At 50.1% G+C, this 20,838-nt stretch overlaps 1 protein-coding gene across 1 annotated transcript in view; it reads right to left on the reverse strand.

The window, feature by feature from the left end:
- Positions 1-20,838, reverse strand: part of GRIN2B (glutamate ionotropic receptor NMDA type subunit 2B) — a 107,526-nt gene that overhangs the window by 43,112 nt on the left and 43,576 nt on the right. The window contains exon 4 of the mRNA XM_038768051.1: positions 4,679-5,277. Coding sequence (XP_038623979.1) covers positions 4,679-5,277 — 599 coding nt within the window. The remainder of the gene's footprint in view (positions 1-4,678; positions 5,278-20,838) is intronic.

The following is a 20,838-nucleotide window of genomic DNA, read 5'->3' on the forward strand; positions in this document are numbered from 1 at the left end:
GTCCTCCCTCTCGGGACCTCCAGAGTCTGGGTGTGGGGGGCCCATCTTCCCACCCAGCGAACTCCTCCAGAGCAGCCTGCCACCCTCTCCAACTTTGGGATGGGCACCGGCAAGAAGGGGCCCAGGCCTGGGAAGGCGAAGTGGGACTGGAGCTGGGGGTGGTGGGGGGGTCGCTCCTCTGGAATTGTAACTAATGATAAATGCTTACTATCAATGAATCTCACATTACTGTATGTGCTGGATACTGTGCTAAGCTCTGGGATTGATGCAATGCCATCAGGTCAGGCACAACCTCTGTCCCATGCGGGGCTCACCATCTGAGTGGGTGGGAGATAGATGTTGGATCCCCATTTTTGAGATGAGAAAACTGAGTCCAGGAGAAGTCGAGTGACTTGCCCGAGGTCACACAGCAGGCAAGAGGCGGAGCCGGGATCAGAAGCCGGGTCTCTTGACTCTCACTTGGCCCCACTGAGACTGTGGGAGGAGGGATGGTGTGGGGGAAAGCCATCTGCTTTCCCTGCGAACAGTGGGAACTCAATAAATCCCAACACCATCCACATCCAGATGGAAAATCGCCCATCCTGAATGCTCTTTGACCTCCAGGCACTTTAGAGACCTTAAGAGAGCATCTCAGAGGCCGGGATTCGGCCTTGGCTTCCGCTGGGCCCGGGCCGGGAAGGTGAAGGGATCTTGGAGTTTCCAGGCTGAATGGAAGCATGCGGACTCTCCTTGTGCCTCCCCCACTGCGACGATCCACGTGCGCCTGTAGCTAAGCAACCATCCCGACGGCACCGACGGGAAATCAGGCGTGGGGTCCGAGAGCTCCAAACGGGCGGGCGCAGGGCTCAGCCAAAGCAGCTGGCTGACTGACGCCAGGTGGGAGGGACAGTTCTGAGGAAAGGAGGTGACAGGAAGAGGGAGAGATGCAGAGAGACAGAGAGAGAAGCAGAGAGAGATGGAGAGAGACAGAGAGAAAGGGAGTGAGCAGCCAAATGAGAAAGGGAGTGAGGAACAGAGAGACAGGAGGGAGAGAGACAGAGACCGAGATAGGGAAGGAAGGAGACAGAGAGGGAAAGAGGGAGTGCAGAAAGAAAAAGGGAGGGAGAGGGAAGGAAAGAGGGAGAGAGACAAAGAGGGAATGATGGAAAAAGGGAAGAAGGGAGAGGGAGGGAAAGAGACAAAGGGAGAGAGAAAGAGGGAGTGACAAATAAAAAGGAAGAAAGAAAGAGACAGACAGGAGGAGGGAGACAGAAAGGGAGAGAAGGAAAGGGAATAGCAGAAAAAAAGGAGGAAGGGGGAAGGAAGGAGAGAGATACAGAAAGGGAGAGAGAGAGGGAAAAAAGGAGTGACAGAAAAAGACGGGGAGAGAGAGAGAGGCAGAGTGGGGGAAAGGGAATGACAAAGAAAAAGGGAGGAAGGGAACGGGAGGAAGAGAGACATAAAGGGAGAGAGAGAGAGGGAAAAAAGGAGTGACAGAAAAAGATGGGGAGAGAGAGGCAGAGTGGAGAAAGGGGAATGACAAAGTAAAAGGGAGGAAGGGAACAGGAGGAAAAGAGAGACATAAAGGGAGAGAGACAGAGGGAAAGAGGGAGTGACAGAAAGAAAAGGGGAGGAAAGGAGATATGGCAGGGAGAGAGACAGAAAGGGAAAGAGGCAAAGAGGTAGTGACAAAGAAAAAAGGAGGAAGGGAGAGGAAGGGAAAGAGAGAGGCAGAGGGAGAGTGGCACAGAGGGAGTGACAGAAAGAGGGAGGAAAAGAGAGGGAGGGAGGGAGAGAGGGAGAAAGATTCAAAGGGAGAGAGGGATGGAGAGCGAGACAGAGAAGGAGGGAAGGAGAGAGGTGAGGGAATGGGTTTTTGCCGTCTGGAGTCTCTAACCCACTGACCGTGGCCACCATGGGGGTGGCTGGGAAGACCATTCCCCAATTCTGCCTTCACGTTCTGGCCAAAGTAGGCGGCTCTCTTTCCAATGACCGTGAAAACAGTAACCGTGGTACTGGTATTGTATCTTCCCCAGGGCTTAGCACATAGTAAGTGCTGAATGCTAAGGTCAGTCCCTGGCCCCTGTCTAAGCAGAAGGGACACCTGTAGACTGTAAGTTCTGTAGACTGTAAGCAGGTGTCTGTAAGCTCCTTTTATTTTTATGGTATTTAAGGCACTGTACTAAGCGCTGGGGTAGACACAAGCTAATCAGGTTATATAGACACAGTCCCTGTCCCACAGGGGGCTCACAGTCTTATTCCCCATTTTACAGATGAAGTAACCAAAGCATAGAGGAGTGAAGTGACTTGCCCAAGGTCACACAGCAGACAAGTGGTGGAACCAGGATTAGAACCCAGGCCCTCTAACTCCCAGACCCAAGCTTCTTCCACTAGGCCAAGCTCCTAGTGGACAGGTGTCCGTTTATTGTTATATTGTACTCTCCCAAGCGCTTAGTGCTCTGCACACAGTAAAAGCTCAATAAATATGATTGAATGGAATGAACGAGTGAATCACTCCCACCAACTCTGTTGTGTAGGACTTTCCCAGGCACTTCATCCAGTGCTCTGCACAGAGTAAGCGCTCAATAATACCATGGATCAACTGAAAGAGGACAGGTATAGAATCCACTTTTTATAGATGAGGCAGCCGAGGTCCAGAGAAGCCTCCAGGCCAGCCCAAGGGAATGCACCCAGGATTAGAACCCAGGGCTCCTGACTCCCAGGCTCCTGCTCTGCCTACTAAACCACCCTGCTCCCAATCTGGAAGACGGGGTTGGTAATCACGGGCTGCTGTTGAGGAAGGGGAAACGCATGCAGGAATGGACTTTAAACCTTCCCCGGCCTGTGGGGCCTGCGGCATCTTTTCCACCTTGCAATGCTGCCACCCCACCAACCCACCTTCATCAGGAAATAAATCCCTCATGATGATCGGTTTGTCAGATGCTGGAGTCGCTGCAATAAATCTGCCCAAATCCTTCTATCATTGCTCTGCACACGGTAAACTGTCGGATCCTCGGGGTCAGGGATTGTGTCTACTGACTATCGGGCTCTCAATCAATCAATGAATGGTATTTATTGAGCACTGATTGTGTGCAGAGCACTGTACTAAGCACTTAGGAGAGGACAGTACAACAGAGTAGGTTCGCAAATTCTCTGCCCATGATGAACTTACAGTCTACAGGGGGAGACAGACATTAATAAAAATAAATTATTTAGGGAAAAGGATATAAGCGCCATGGGGCTGAAGGTGGCCAGCTCCCACGTGCTCGGTCCAGTGCTCTGCACAGAGTAAATTGGAAGCTCCTCAAGAACCTGGGAGTGGGAAGATCTGGGTTCTAATCCCGGCTTTACCGCTTTCCTGCTTTGTGACCTTGGGCAAGTCACTTCACTGCTCTGTGACTCAGTTACTTCACCTGAAAAATGGGTATTCAATACTTAGTCTCCATCTTACTCACTCTGTGGGTCCCATGTGGTTACGGATTATCCTCCAAAAGAATGATGGTTCCAGTGGGAAGCGTCTGACCAATGGGGTCTCCAACGTTATGCTAGATGCTTACGTGAATGAGGTCACCGCATTAACGCTCCATACACATAGGGATGATGTGATCAGATGACACCCCATGCGCACGCAGCGTTCTGGTCAAATCCCCATCCTAGAGTGTTTCTCTCAGGGGGAAGGAGGACCCCCCCAGACCCCACGCCCCCAGAGATGCCAGGTTCCCCTTCAGAGTCCCCACAAACCCAGCTGCCGCTTCCACCTGGCCCTGGGGGAGGCCAAGGGCACGTTCACGTTTTCAGCAGCCACCGCCCACGGCCCCCCAAGTCCTCCACCCCCCTCCTCCATCATCACGTGTTCCCCTCATTTGCCCCCGGAAGCCAGCCCTACACTCCCAGAAACCAGATCGAATGTCACATGCCCCCAAGTCAATAAACATCAACCCCATGCAGGAATTCCATTAGAGTTCCACGAGAGTCAAATCCCACTCCCAAACCTAGTCCCATTGGCAGGGAGCAGGCATTTTAGCACTTGCAAACAACGGCTCAGCCTAAACCCATCCCGTAAGGAATCCTGCTCAGGCACTCCGACATCAGAGCTCCCTCTTGTCCCCTCTCCCACATGGCTTAGCTGGCTAGGGATGCCATGAACGGCACTTTCTCCGTTCGCAGGTCTCCCTGGTCACATGAATGGCCCAGCTTGGGGAAGGTGGAGAGGGGAAGGGTGTCACACTCCAGAGTCCCCATGTGAAGGAGGAGGTGCATCGCAGCATTAGGGCCTCTACTGACACCCCACGCCCGCTTCTTCCACCGCCTCCCCGTGTCCCGTCCAGATGAAACCTCTGCCAAAACTATCAGACCGGCCTCTCCTCCTCCCTGGCCTCCCTTCCCAGAGCCACATCTGGCTATTCCCCCGGCCATCTCTTGCCCAAGGGCCACCAGTAGCTCCACCCCCTCCACCCTCCTCACCATGCTGTGGGAAGCCCGCTCAAGAATAGCAGCGAGAAACTCTCAGGCGTGGTTTTCAGAGACAGGAAACTGACACCAGGCACACGGAAGGACGGGACTGGGTGATTGGAGGGTTGATTGGTGGGAAGTGTCTTCCCTTTTCTGAAGCTCCGGGGATAACACACGTCGAGAGCATCATTTCCAAAACCCCCTGAGGCCTTCCGCACCCTCCCCTGCCCCCATCCCCCCGTCTTACCGATTGAGCATGTTGGACTGGTAGATCCTCTTCTCCTGGGTATTGTAGCAGCTGCTCTTTGGCTCGGGGATGAAGCTGTGCTCGGAAAGCATGTCAGAAGCCGCCGTGGTGATGATGGCGATCCCATCCCTCACCCTGGCCGGAAGGCCATAGTCCCATTCGTCGTATGACACCGAGATGATCCCGGTGGGGAACTCGGAGGGGACGGTGTCTGTGTCCCCCGCGACCAGGCTGGGCACGATCCACGTGTAGCCATAGCCCGTGAGGCCCACCGAGTTGGCCACCTCGAAGATGTAGGTGGCTTCTTCCTTAGTGCAGTAGAGGAGGATGATGGGGCTCTGGAGCTTTTTGAGCTGGTTCTGGATCTTGGAGTCCCCGTCATCCAGGGACATGTCCAGGAGCAAGACCTCCTCCAGCTCCCAGCCCACGAAGCTGTTCTCGATGGTGCTGCGGACCTTGTTCACGAAGTCCTGGTAGCCGGGGAAGTACGTGGTGACGATGGAGAAGATGTACCAGTCGTACTCCTCCATAATGTTGAGCATGACGGACGCCTGCTGCTCGATGGATGGGCCGAACTGGAAGAACATGGACGAGTCATCCTAGGGGAGGACAGAGAAAGAGAGGGGACGCTGAAATCAATCAGTCGATCGATCGGTCCTATTTGAGAAGCAGCATGGCCTAGTGGATAGAGCTTGGAAGTCAGAAGGACCTGGGTTCTAATCTAATGTAATCTAATGTCATCTAATTTTACATTCTAACCAAATTGTCTTGATGTTGGGGGATGGAGAGGCACTGTACTGACTGCTGGGGAAGAAAATCAGCTCAGACTCAGTCTGTCTTCCACATGGGGCTCACAGTCTAAAAAGGGAGGGAGACCAAGCAGCCTAACCCCATTTTACAGATGAGACCAACAAATCACCCAGCCAACCAACAAAATAACCAGTAGATCAAAAAAACGACTCCCCAAATCGACCAACAGACCAGCAAACCAACCAACCAGCAAACCAACAGACGACTAGCCAAATGAACAAATAAACCAACCAACTAACCAACCAACTGGTCACCATTTGGGGGAAGTCACTCTGGACTTTTAGACTGTGAGCCCGCTGTTGGGTAGGGACTGTCTCTATATGTTGCCAACTTGTACTTCCCAAGCGCTTAGTACTGTGCTCTGCACACAGTAAGCGCTCAATAAATACGATTGATTGATTGATTGATTGGACCAGAATGGCCTGCTCTCTGAGCTTCACCCAGGATGCCCAGCCCAGAAATGCCTGCTTTGTGGTCATTTGTGATGGGAATTTGTTGCTGCGGCTGATGGGGTCCTCACTAGTTGTGACTCCTTCTCCCCCGCACCTCTGACTTTGCCCCAAGATGGATCACAAAGCACAAACTCAACTGATCAAGCTCTGGCCTGTCCCCTCCTTGCTCCTTCCCTTCATTTCAACTGTCACTGATGAATCAGTCGATGGTATTCATTGTGTGCTTACTATGTGCAAAGCACAGTACTAAGCGCTTGGGAGAGAGCAGTTCAACAGTATTAGCAGACACTCTCCCTGCCCATAGTAAGCTTACAGTCTATTCATTCATTCATTCATTTAATCATATTTATTAAGCGCTTACTGTGTGCAGAGCATGGTACTAAGCACTTGGGAGAGTACAGCACAACAACAAACAGACACATTCCCTTCCCACAATGAGCTTACAGTCTAGAGGGATGAGCTTACAGCCTGAAGGGAGTTTACAGCCTCGAGACAAGCTTATCGCCTAGAGATTTAAGATGATATTACGCTCCACGGAGCACAGAGATGTGCCTAATCTCAAGTAATGTAGAACATCCACCCATAAAACACCATGTTTGGCTATTTGGGGCAAGAAAATGAGTATTGAAAGCAAAATGAAATCCAATCTTTCCTTTCCAACATACATATTGTAGAAATTATTGTTATCTGTATCCTCACAAAGTGCTGTAATGTAGTTTAAACTACTAATCCAAAGAGTAGAGTTGACCAAATCACTCAGAAACAGAGGACACAAAATTTCCCCCTCCCTCACTGCCTCTAGCTGTTGCAGGGACGTGTGCAATGAGAAGCAGCATGGCTCAGTGGAAAGAGCCCGGGCTTGGGAGTCAGAGGTCATGGGTTCTAATCCCAGCTCTGCCACATGTCTGCTGTGTGACCTTGGGCAAGTCAGTTAACTTCTCTGAGCCTCAGTTACCTCATCTGTAAAATGGGAATTAAGACAGTGAGCCCCACATGGGACAACCTGATCACCTTGTATCCCCCCACAGCGCTTAGAACAGTGCTTTGCACATAGTAAGCACTTAACAAATGCCATTATTATTATTAAGGAAAAAATACATGGAGAGGAGCTGTGGGGAAAGGAGTAGCAGCGGGCAAGACAGAGAGCCTGTGAGTAGACATGATCGGGCTTAAATCCAATTTTGAAATAATCAGATACAACTGCCCCCTAAGCATACATTATATAGGAAGCTTTCTTGGTAAATTGTGCATCTACTGTCTCGCCCATTAAATTGTCCTCTAGCTCCTGGAGGTCAGGGAGCACATCTTTTACTGCTGTTGTATGTTCTCAAGAGCATAGGAGGCACCCAAATGTGGTCGGTTTTGATGAAGAAGAGGATGGTATTTTTTTTTTATGGTATTTGTTAGGCACTTACTATGCGTCAAATGGGCTCCCTCCTCCAGATGAACGCAGAGAAACAACAAGGCATAGTGGATTGAACATTAGCCTGGGAGTCAGAAGGTCACAGGTTCTAATCCCGGCTCGGCCAGTTGTCTGCTTGGGCAAGTCCATACACTTCTCTGGACCTCAGTTATCTTAGCTTTAAAAGGGGGATTGAGACTGTGAGCCCCAAGTAGGACAGGGACTGTGTCCAACCCAATTTGCTTGTATCCACCCCAGCACTTAGTATAATGGAACATAGTAAGCGCTTAACAAATACCATCATTATTACTATTATTATTAACACCAAACCCAGTTCCCCTGTACCAGGGCAGGGCGGCGTGGAGGGGAGGAGAGCACTGTGTTCTTGCAGAATGTTGTGATGAGAAAAAACCCTTACAAAGGCTGAAACCACCGCTATCTCTGACCCCGTGGCTCCCCGTATTCCAACAGGCTTGCATGACGGGATGTTCTTTCCCACACCCGGCATTGGACTTGGCATGCAGTAAGTGTTAAGTAAGTGTCATCGATCAAGTGATATCCGATTGTCATCTCCCGCTCCTTTCTGCGTCACCCTGACTTACTCCCTTTGCTCTTCCCCTCTCCCAGCCCCACAGCACTTATTCATTCATTTATTTATCCAATCATATATATTGACTTATGTCCATATCTATTTTATTTATTTGTATTGATGTCTGTCTCCCCCCCTCTAGGCCCTAAGCCCGTTGTGGGCAGGGCATGTGATTGTTTATTACTGTACTGTACTCTCCCAAACACTTAGAACAGTGCTCTGCACACAGTAAGTGCTCAATAAATACAATTCAATGAATGAATGTGAGGACAGAACCTTCCTTTAGATTGAACCTGGGATAAGATCTATGAGTAGAAAGAGCTTCCCTTTCCGGATACTCTTTCACCTCTGTCAGCAGATGGTATGTATTGAGCATTTTCTGTGTACAGGGCACTGTACTAAGCACTTGGGAGAGTACAGTATAACAGTGTCAGTAGACATGTTCCCTGCCTACCATGAGCTTACTTCAATGGCTTCATTTTATGGGAAAACTGAGGTGGGGCCGGGAACTAAAACCTAGGTCTCCTGACACCCTGCCCCACACTCTCTCCATCTTCCAAATCATCGCCAACTGTATTTATTGACCACCTGTTATTGGCAGAGACCTGTCTTGGGTCTTTTGGAACAACCAGCAGAGGTAAAAAGACGTGCATGCTGCCTGCCCTCAGGGGAGCTAACAAAAGAAGCAAGTGGACTGCAAATCTACAGTAGGGATGAGAAGGGAGAGCAAAAGGAGACAATTATGCAGGCCTTTATCTATATCAGTCTAATTCTTGTAAGGATCCAGGGTAGGGCAGCACCAAGGTCAAGTGGAAAGAGCATCCAGGGTTCTAATCTCAGCTCCACCCATTACCTGCTCTGGGCCTCAGTTTCCTCCTCATCTGTAGAATGGACACTCAATGCCTGTTCTTCCTCCTGCTCTTCCGTGAGCCCCAACTGGGACAGGGACTGAGTCCAACCTGATTATCTTGTATGTACCCCAGTGTTTAGTACAGAGCATGGAACAAAGTAAGTGCTTAACAAATGCTATTATTATTATTATCACTGTTATTATTATTACAGAGCAGAAATTGGAGGAAGAATGAGGACCAAACTTAGAACAGCGCTTTACACAGGAAACATTTACAAAATACCATTAAAAAAAAAAAAGGAGAAACCAAGCAGCACAAGGGAGTAGATGCCCAACCGTGAGACCAGTGGATTAAGGTTAGGCCGTTTATGACCAGGTTGGAGATTTAATTTGACGTTGCCCTGCCAATGCCTGTTCAGCCTCAGTAGGCAGCGATGCAGGGGAGAATCGGAGAAGTGATTCAATCTTGTTGAAGTCCCGACAGTCTCAAAGGTAACGACATGCCTGTCGCCATGGAGATGGTGATGCTGCAAAATTTGAGCGGTATCGGGTGACCCCTGGGAATGAGGTGCCGGACTGAGAGCACTGGCATGGCCTAGTGGCTAGGGCAGACTGGGAGTCGGGAAACCTGGGTTCTCTTCCCCACTCCTCCCCTTGTCGACTGCCCGACCTGCGTGAGCCCCTTCATCTCTCTGAGCCTCAGTTTCCTCCTCGGAAAAATGGAGATCAAATCCCTGTCTCCCATCTCCCTTAGGCCCTGAGCCATGTGTGGAACAGGGACTGTGTCTGTTTATTGCTATACTGTACTCTCCCGAACGCATAGTACAATGCTTTGCACACAGTAAGTGCTCAGTAAATATGACTGAACCAAGTGAATGAAAGACTGTGTCCGATCCGATTGCCCTAGATCGACCCCGGCGCTTAGTACAGTACTTGACACATGGTAAGAATCAAATTCCTCCAGTATTAATATTATTATATTTTTGAATGGTATTTGTTAAGTACTTACTATGTGCCGGGAACTGTACTAGGCGCTAGGATAGAGACAAGCTAATCAGGTTGGTCACAATCGGGCTGCCTAGCGGCTGGAGACAATGGGGCTGCCTTCTGACACCGGAAATTTTTAGAGAGTTTACCTGAATCTGGACAGCCGAGGTTTCTGCTTAGAGATCAGTCATCTTGAGATGTGTAGGAGTGGTTTCTCTTTAAGGATGGTCACTTCATCTCTAAAACCTTTCAGCTTGGCAGGAGAGGAAAACCACTTGAAGATACTAAAATGATTGCTGCCTTTGGTCTTCTCTCACTGTTAAGGGAACCGCACCCATCTCCTGCTTGGAAGCTTTCTCCCCTCCTTCAAAGTCCTCCTTTCCTGATTCATTCCCCCCCACCTCCAACTTCTCTGCCCTTCCTTTCCCAACAACCACCCTAACACATGTGTTCATCCATGAACTCATTTTTTTATGGTATTTGTTAAGCACTTACTATGTGTCAGACACCGTTCTGAGCACCAAATTTGTGTTTATCGGCAACAGCTTCTCTCTCATTCCTTCATAGGGGGAGAAATCCAGATGGCAACTTAATAGTACATTAGAGTGGAAGTTCTTTGTGAGGAGGAAACTGTCCCTTCCTGGTTTTGGGTTTTTTTTTTCTCCTGAGGCGCCCCTAATATCCCAACTTTGGCCACTTGACTGTCCTCTAGACTGTAAGCTCGTTGTGGACAGGGAATGTCCTACCAACTCTGTTATACTGTACTCTCCCAAGCACTTAGCACAGTGCTCCACACAGTAGATGCTCAGTAAGTACCACTGATTGACCGGTTTGGGATGAATCTTGCCACCGCTTTCTTGGGCAATTCTTCTCAGGACTGGATCTGACCTCCCTGAGGTGAGAGTAATTGCTGACTTGTCTTTATCAATCAATCAACCAATGGTATTTATTGAGTGCTTTCTGCATGCAAGTGTGCTTTTTTATGATATTCGTTAATCATTACTATGTGCCAGGCCTATGCTAAGCACTGGGGTAGATACAAGCTAATCAGGTTGGATACAGTCCATGTCCCACAAGGGGCTCTCGGTCTTCATCTCCATTTTACAGATGAGAGAACTGAGGTCAAGAGAAGTGAAGTGACTTGCCCATGGTCACACAGCAGACAAGTGGTGGAACAGGATTAGAACCCAGGTCCATCTGAGTCCTATGTCCGTGCTCTAGCCACTGGACCACTCTTCTTCTCTAAGCCATCATTCTCCCAGGCTGGCGGGTGTGAACAGACAGAAGAGTTCAGAGCGTCAAGACCGACACTGGCTGAACCCCGTCTTTGTTGCCGCTCGAAGCGGGGAGCTGGAGGATGAATGAGCCCAGGCCAGGCTCATCCCAGGTGAGCGTGTTCGGCCGGCAACCGCTTTGACTGGCTCGCCAGGGGCCGGAGGGCCGGACGTGGCTACATCTGGTCCACCGCTGGGCCCGTTGTCCGTTTGTCCCCTTGGCCTCCGCACCCGGTGGGGGAGGAGGCGGCCGCCGGACTTGCGACAGAAAGCACTATTCAAGACGGCTCCGTCCCCCCGGGGCTGAGGATCTGGCCACAAAAGAGCTACAACAAATGCAGACGTGAAAGGAGAGAGAGCGAGCGACTGAGCGGCGGCCGGCCTTTGAGGGTGGGCAGAGCAGCTCCAACAAGACCGCCCTCCCCTCGCCCGCGGCCTCTAACTCGGGGGAGCCACCAGCTCAAGCCGGGGGAGGCCGTTTTGGGACCGGACGGTCCGTATCCAATCCAGGAAGATTTTTTTGTTTGTTTTTTAATGGTATTTGTTAAGCACTTAATAGGTGCCAGGCACTGTAATAAGCACTGAGGTCGATATAAGATCATCCAGTTGGACACAGTCCCTGTCCCACATGGGGCTCACGGTCTTAATCCCCATTTTACAGATGAGAGAACTGAGGCCCAGAGAAGTGACTTGCCCAGGGTCATACAGTAGATTGGAACCCAGATCATTCCAACTCCCAGGCCCCTGCTCTATACGCTAGGCCTTGCTACTTCTCAAAATGGGGCTAGGATCACCATTTAAGCACTTACTGTCAGTCAATCAATCCACCAGTGGTATTTGTTGAGCACTTACTGTGGGCAGGCCACTGTACTGAGCGCTTGAGAGAGAAGGCTCTGAGCTCCTTTGTAGACTCTCAGCTCTATGTGGACTGAGATCTTGTCTACCAACTCTATCATATCACACTCTCCCAAGCTCTTCTGCACACAGTAAGCACTCAATAAATAATAGTGAAGGTATTTGTTAAGCGCTTACTATGTGCCAAGCACTGTTCTAAGTGCTGAGGCAGATACAAGGTAATAAATATAGTTTGAACACTAGGGTTGGTAGGCACGATCCCTGTCCTTGAGTTTATGGCAAGGAAGGCAGACCGTATAATAAATTACATATAATGCGTCCTGACTGCAATGCGCTGTGCTGGGTGCTTTGGTGAGTGTCAGAGAAGGACAACAGGGAGGCAGTGTGGTCTAGTGGATAGAGCAAGGGACACGACTTCTAATCCAGGCTCTGGCAATTGCTTGCCCTGTGACTTTGGACAAGTCACTTAACTTCTCTCATTTTACTCAGCTGTAAAATGGGAATTCAAAATCTGTTCTACCTCCTACTTCGACTATGAACCCCCTGCGGGACAGGACTGTAGCACCCTGTTTACCTTATATCTATCCCAGCGCTTAGAACAGCACTTGACACATAGTAAGCACTTAACTAATGCCATAAAAACGGTAGGGGAAGCAGTCAAGTATAAGGATAGCTCCCTAAATGCTCTAGGGAATACTAATATCTTAGTCCATTTCCAAAGCACTTCCGCATTAAAGAGAGAGGCATAGTAAAGCCCCGAGGAGTTAAGTGATTGCCCAAGGTCAAATAGCAAATTAGTGGCAGATCCAGAATTAGAACCCAGGTCTTCTGACTCCCAGCCCCATGCCCTTTTTCTTACAGGCCATGCTGTCTCCCTATTGTGGTTTTTGGTTACTCTCTGAAGTGCATTGTGGTCAGAAGGTGGGGTCAGTCTGTACCATGGCTATTGTGACCACTTCTCCCCTGGCCAAGGGGCCCTGCCCCTCTGCCCTCACGTGGGCTCACTTCCCACACTGAGGGGGTCTGGCAGCTGGCTCAGACCCTTTCCCACCCCCACCATCCTCACCTTCTCCACCATCCCCCTCGGGCCCAGCAGACACATTTACACATTCTGAGCCCTTTCAGTGCCCTTCCCAGCTGCCATTCACACCCCTTGGTTCCTCGTGATGATAATAACAATAATTGATAATAACGACTGTGGTATTTGGCGCTGGCTCCCTGCCAAGCCTTATACTAAACGCTGGGGTAGAGATGGGTTAAGCAGGCTGAGCACAGGCTGGGCACAGCCCCGGGTCCACACGAGGCTCATCACCTAATGGGGAGGGAGGACAGGCATCGAAACCCTGTTTTACAGAGCAGGGGGAACGGAGGCCGAGAGAAGTGAAATGACCAGACCACGGTCACACATCCGGCGAGAGGTGGAGCCGGGACTGGAACCCGGGTCCTCCGATTCCCAGGCCCACATGCTTCCCGCTAGGCCCTGCCGCTTCACCTGTGAACAGGCTGCTCTGGGTGGGTTGGGGGATTTTTCAGCCACCCCAGAAGCGGCCCCAGCTGTCCACAGGAAGGATCTCTTCTCCTGAGCCCCAGCCCCACCCTGAGATGAGCCCCAGACTCCTCGAATCCATCCACCCCCCCAAACCCGGTCCTCTGAGCCAGCTCTGTACTCCAGCCCAGATGGAGAGAGGAGAGGGGTGGCAGTCGGTATGCTAACCGGCTTCTTGATGAAACGAGCTCTGTTGCCATGGCAACCGGGTCGCCGCGGCAATGGGCCCATTCCCGTGCAGCTGCAGTGGCCCCCCGTGAGTACCATTAAATCCCCGTGTTGGGATGAGGCCTCGTGCGGGCCCACCAGCAATGGCCCTCCAGTCGGGAGCACCTCCTCCAATTCTCCTTCTGCCCGAGACACAAGAGCCAGGAATTTCCACCGGTGGGCTCTCTCCCCTCTTCATGTTCACCGACCGCTACTCTGCCGGTCTTTGAACCCCTCCTGGCATCTAACCATCATCAATCGTATTTATTGAGCGCTTACTATGTGCAGAGCATCACCTAGGATGCCTTCCCTGACTAACCTCTCATCTCCCCACCCTTCCCGCCCTCCCTTCTGCGCCTCAATCAATCAATCAATCAATAGTATTTATTAAGCACTTACTGTATGCGTTGTGCACTGTACTAAGTGCTTGGCAGAGTACAATATAACAATATAGCAAGAGTTGGTAGACACATTCTCTGCTCACAGCTAGCTTAAAGTCGTGAGGGGGAGACAGACATTAATATAAATAAATGAGCTACAGATATGAGCTACATATCTCATATGTAATGAAATGAGATACAGATATGGACATAAGTGGTGTGGGGCTGGGAGGGGGGATGAATAAAGAAAGGGAGCAAGTCAGGGTGATGCAGAAGGGAGTGGGAGAAGAGGAAAGGAGGGCTTAGTCAGGGGAGGCCTCTTGGAGGAGATGGAATTATCTGTTGGCTAGAAAGAGATCTCAGTGTCCTCAGTGTCCACTATGCGCCCGCATTCATACCCATTCTGCCCTTCAACACTCACCCCTCCAATGGGCACAGTTCAGCGGTGCCCATCTATAAGCTCTGCACGAGCCCCATTCCCTACCTAGGAGGAGCTCACGATCGAATGCCAATCACATCAGCCCTTTCTACCTGAATGACGTTATTACCGACGATAACAACAGTCGTATCTGTTAAATGCTTACTATGCACCAAGCCCTTGGGCAGACACGTGCTAATCAGGTCAGACGCAGTCCCTGTCGCACCCAGGGCCCGCAGTCTTAACTGGGGAAGAGGGTTAGGTATTTTATCCCCATTTTTTACAGAAGAGGACACTGAAGCCAAGAGAAGCGAAGTGACTCACCCAGGATCCCACAGCAGGCAACAAGTGGCAGGGCTGGGGTTTAGAACTCAGGTCCCCTGAGTCTCAATCCCCTGCTCTTTCCACGCTGCTTGGTGGCCCTTGCTCCCGTAGAAATTCCTGCCGTTTGGACGGACTATTCCTCTGATTTTTCAACGTCACTTTGCAGTTTTCATCCTGCCTGCGGCACAGGTGAGAGTTTCTGCAGAGTGAGTGAGCAGAGCTGACTCCCTCCTGCTAGCAGAGTCGCAGGTCAGGATTCTGCATGAGCTTGATTTCTCTGGGACACAGTGTGATGAAGCTGATTACTCCTTTGGGAGTGTGTGTGTGTGTGTGTGTGTGTGTGTGTGCGTGCATGCATGAGTGTGTGTGTGTGTGTGTGCGCATGAGTGTGTGTGTTTGCATATATGTCTCTGGGAATGCACTTGTATGTGTGTGTATATGTGCGTGTGCCTGTATACACCTGTCTGGGTATGCACAAGTGTGTAGGCATGTCTGGGTACACAACTGTGTTTATGGGAGGAGGTATCCTAGAAGAATTAACACAGGGCTGGGAGTCAGCAGACCTGGGTTCTAACCCCCTAACTCAGAGAAGTGTCTTGGCCTAGAGGATAGAGCACAGGCCTGGGAGCCAGAAGGAACTGGGTTCTAATCCAGTCTCCAACACTTGTCTGCTTTGTGACCTTGGACAAGTACTTCTGAGCCTCATTTCCCTCATCTGTAAAATGGGGATTAAGACTGTGAGCCCTATATGGGACATGGACTGTGTCCAACCTAATTAGCTTATAACTACTCTGGCACATAGTGAGCACTTAACAAATACCATAAAAAAAAATCAGACAGCAAGCAAGTGGCAAAGTCATTTAACTTCTCTGGGCCTCAGTTTCCTCATCAGTAAACTAGGGATTCAATCCCCGTTCTCCCTCCGCTTTAGACTGTAAACTCTGGACGGGACAGGGATTGTGTCCCACCTGATCGGACCGTATCTACCCCTGCGCTGAGCAAAGCGTTTGGCATGTAGATGCAAGGCGGCAAGCTAGTAGGGCAAATGTGACCTCTAGAGACCAAGGGGGCTGACAGGCCAGCCCACTGGGCTGCAGGGTGGTCGCTCCCCTCAAGTGGCAGCTTGCCTGGAGGTCCACTCGGGGAGCAGAAGGGGGCCTGCGAGGGGTGGGAGACCTCCAAACCCAACTCTGTGACAGTGGCCTCATAACCGGACCATCGGATATGCTATGGCCATTTCAACCACACCCGCATGCAAGGTTTCATCGCTGCTTGCCCAGTAAGATACCAGTTAGTAGACACGATTCCTGCTCTTGAGGAGCTGACAGTCTATTGTGTGCAGAGCACTGGACTGAGCATTTAGGGGAGTCCAATAAAGTTAGTAGACATGATCCTTGTCCTTGAGGAGTTTACAGCCTGCTGCGTGCAGAAGATTGGACTGAGCACTTGGGAAAAGTACATTAGAATCAGTAGATGATAATAATAATAATGGCATTTATTAAGCACTTACTCTATGCAAAGCACTGTTCTAAGTGCTGGGGAGGTTACAAGGTAGTCAGGTTGTCCCACAGGGGGCTCACAGTCTTAATCCCCATTTTACAGATGAGGTAACTGAGGCCCAGAGAAGTTAAGTGACTTGCCCAAAGTTACACAGCTGACAAGTGGCGGAGCTGGGATTTGAACCCATGCCCTCTGATTCCAAAGCCCATGCTCTTTCCACTGAGCCACGCTGCTTCTCTATAATAATTATAACAACAACGATAACAATAATAATGGTATCTTTGAAGTGTTATGTGCCCAGCACTGTATTACATGCTGGGATAGATACAAGATAATAAAACTGGATACGGTCCCTGTCTCACATAGGGCTCACAGTCTAAGGGAGAGGGAGAACAGATGCTGAATCCCCATTTTCCAGACGAGGAAACTGAGGCTCAGAGGAAGGAAGAACCTTGTCACCAAGCAGACAAGTGATGAAGTTGGAATTAGAACCTAGGTCCTCGGGCTCCCAGGCTCACACTCCATCCACTGGGCCACGCTGCTTTTCAGTTGTACGGCTGCCCACCCCAGGAATGCCCACCACTTTGACCTGAGCAGGGCCAGGGTGGGGGGCACTGACGTAGGTCCGAGGCCGGGTCCAATCGGTTCCAGGTCAGAGGTCACCATAGGGCAGACTTGGCCAAATCCGAAGTTGGGGGGACGGGGGAGGCACCGATCCCCCAGGGCTTCCTTCTTTCGGGGCTGCTGCCACCAGAGATAAGATGAACAAGGAGGTTATATTTAAACTTCCAAGAGGCGCTGCTGCTGGGCCATTATGGCTCTATTTAAAACCCTCCGGGCAGCTGCAGTACATAATAACCAATCAGCAGGGTGGGGGGAGAAAGGGGGAGAGTGGAGGGAGGGGAATGAGGCGAGGGGGTGGCGGAGGGAGTTGGGTGGGGGGTAGATCAGGAGCCCCGCCGGTTGGCCTTGGCAAGAGATGACAGGAGAGGGGAAGAGTTCTAGGTGCCACCTGGAGGGAGAGAAAGAGTGCCCAACCAGTAGGGAGTGAGGGGTTCCGGGAAGAAAACACAGCCCACCCACTTCCGGCTCCTGCCGGCATGAAGGGTGGGCGCTTCGTTCCGCTTTTATGAGGAATCACCATTGGAAAGCCCCCCTTCTCCTCCTCCCTTCCCTCCAAAGCTCCATTTGGGGGCTGCAGCCCAACCCAGGCCCTCCTCCCCAACCGCCCCCTTCCTCGAGGCAGATCGGACCTTGGTCGGGCTTTGGCGGTTGCCTGGAATGGGTTTCCATCTGGGGCTCATTTTCCACCCCCTCCCAGTTCCCACAGCCGGTAAGCTTGGGGTCTCGGGTGGGTTCTCGGGTGAAAGAACGAGGGCCTGTGATATTCAGGATCAGAGAGGTGAGGTCAAGGCCCCTGTCCTCTGAACCTCGGACACAGGTGACGAGATTAATTGTGGTCATTAGGCAGATTAATTTGGACACCTCTCCTCACTCACCTTCTCTGCCAATGGAAATCGAAGTAAATCTCTCCCTCGGGAGTCTCTTCCTTTGCCTAGAATTGGCTCGGTTGCCCCTGGGATTGGGAAGAAGGGCTGAGGTGAGCTCACGACGGAGGGGCTGGGGTAGGAGGGGGCCAGGGTGACCCACCTGGCCCCAGTGGCTGACGGGTAACAATGATAATAATAATAATAATAATAATAGTGATAGTGATAATGATGGTATTTGTTAAGCGCTTACTATGTGCCAGGGCCTGTACTAACTGCTGGATGGATACAAGCAAATCTGTTTGGACACAGTCCCTGTCCCACATGGGACTCACAGTCTCAATCCCCAGTTTACAGATGAGGTAACTGAGGCCTAGAGAAGTGAAGTGACTTGCCCAGAGTCACACAATGGACAAATGGCAGCGCCAGGGTTAGCAAGTTCTCTGACTCCCAGGCCACCCTGCTTCTCAACTATTTGTAATTTTTTTTCCAGTCTTGCCCATTTGATCGCAATTTCTTTGAGGGCAGGGAGCAGGCATCCTGCTGGACTCCCATGATCCTCCCCAAAGAGTCAAGCACAGTGCTCAGTGAGTGCTCAACCGACAATAGTAATCAATCAATCAATCAACCAATATTATCTATTGAGCAGTATGTGCAGTACTATGCACTTGAGAAAGTACACTACAACAGAATTGGTAGGCGTGTTTCCTGCCCACAAGGAGCTCACAGTTTAGAGGGGGAGATGGACATTAATATAAATAATGTAAATAAATTAATCAATTAGGGATAAGCACATAATAACAATGATGGCCTGTGCCAACCACTGTTCATTCATTCAATCATATATATTGAGCACTTACTGTGTGCAGAGCACTGTACTAAGCACTTGGGAAGTACAAGTTAGCAACATATAGAGACGGTCCCTACCCAACAACAGGCTCACAGTCAAGAAGACTGTTCCAAGAGCTGCTGTAAACACGAGATGATCAGGTTGCACCCAGTCCCGGTCCCCGCCATGGTACTCCCAATCTAAGGGGAACTGAGAACAGGTATTGATTGATTTGTGCCATTTGTAAATCCTGGGAAAGAGTCATGCTACAAAAGAAATCTTTGCCAATGTTGTTGTGGGTGAATCATAAATAGGAAAGCTAAAAGCAAACCTGAAATTTAGGAAATTAAAACCCTACATTTATTCTTTTTTTAAACTACCCCAGAAGGATATGTGCAGATTAAGGATTTTTCCGGTTAAAGAATCAGTGGCATTTATGCAACTGAAAGAAAGCGCTTAATCCAGCGATGGTATTTACTGAGCGCTTCCTGCAGGCGGACCACTGGACTGAGCACTTGGGAAGATCCATTCCAGTAGAGTTGGTATCCATCAATCAATCGGTGATATTTACTGAGCACTTACTGTATGCACAGCGCTGGACTGAGCACTTGGGAGGGTCCAGTCCGATAGAGTTGGTATCGATTAATCAATAGTATTTACTGAGTGCTTACTGGACTGAGCACTTGGGAGAGAGCACAGTATGATAGAGACGTATCAATTGATCCATGATATTTATTGAGCATTTATTATGTGCGTTGGGGAAAGTACAATAAAATAGTTGGTAGGGATGATCCTTGCTCACAAGGAGCTTACAGTCTATAGGAGGAGTTTTCAGTCTAAAAGTGTTCCAGACCTGGATTTTTCAAATCCAGTAGTAGTAGTGGTGATGGTATTTATTGAGCACCTACCGACAGGCACTATATTAAACTGTAAGTTTCTTGAAGGCAAGGATTCCTTCTGCTAACTCTACTGCACTCTCCCAAGAGCTCAATCCAGTGCTCTGCGCACAGTAGACTGTAAACCCCTCAAAGGCAGGGCTCATGTCTACTAACTTTATTGGACTCTCCCGAGTGCTCAGCCCAGTACTCTTCATACAGTAGACTCTAAACCCCTGGAAGGCAAGGATCAGCGCTTGGAACAGTGCTCAGTGCTTGGTACATAGTAAGCGCTTAACAAATGCCATCATTATTATTATTATTATTATTATGCCGTCTACTACTGCTACTGTACTCTCCCCAGTGTTCAGTACAGTGCTCCGCCAACAGGAGCCCCTCAGCTCCGTGAGGGCGGGGCTCGTGTCCGTGTCCTCTAAAATGCTCTCCCAAGGGCTAAGTATAGCTCGCCGCGCAGATTAAGCACTCAATAAATACCGTTGATTTATCGATTGATTACCTGTTAGTGGCAAGCAGGATGGGCTCCAAAGCATAGCAGAGGCTGTAATTGAGCTCTTGATGGCTGCAGTGCAATGTACTAACCGCAGGGTAAGGAGCAATACAGGGCCCTGCCCACTAGGTACTTATACTCTAGCATGGAAGACAGGCACAAATATAATTACCGATGGGGCCAGCCAAAGAAATCTACTGCGCATCTGAGAGAAGCAGCATGGCCTAGTGGCAGGAGCCCGGGCTTGGGAGAAGTTGTGAGTTCTAATCCCAGCTCCGCCACTTGTCTGCAGGGTGACCTTAGGCAACTCATTTAACTTCTCTATTCCTCAGTTACCTCATCTATAAAAATGGGGATTAAGACTGTGAGCCCTATGTGGGACAACTTGATTATATTGTATCTACTCCAGCACTTACAGCAGTGCTTGGCACATAGTAAGTGCCTAATAAATACCATTATTATTATACGGATACAGAGTTTGGGAAATGGCATGGTTTAGTGGAAAGAGCACAGTCAGGCCCAGGAGTTTGAGGAACTGGGTTTCTAATTCCCGCTCTGCCCCTAACCTGCTGTGTGTCCTTGGGTGAGTCGCTTCACTTCTCTGGGCCTCAGTTCCCTCATCTGCAAAATGGGGATTCAATGCCTGTTCCCCCCCACCATCCTAATTAGACTTTGAGCGCCATGGGGCTAGATGCTATCATCTTGCATCTCTCCCAGCGATTAGTACAGGGTTTGGCACATACTAAGTGCAAGACTGAAAACTCGCTGTGGGCAGAGAACGTGCGTGCTAACTGTTGTATTGTCAATCAATCAATCAATCAATCGTATCTATTGAGCGCTTACTGTGTGCAGAGCACTGTACTAAGC

Source organism: Tachyglossus aculeatus, chromosome 27 (assembly GCF_015852505.1).
Source record: "Tachyglossus aculeatus isolate mTacAcu1 chromosome 27, mTacAcu1.pri, whole genome shotgun sequence".
In the NCBI taxonomy this organism is placed as follows: Eukaryota; Metazoa; Chordata; class Mammalia; order Monotremata; family Tachyglossidae; genus Tachyglossus; species Tachyglossus aculeatus.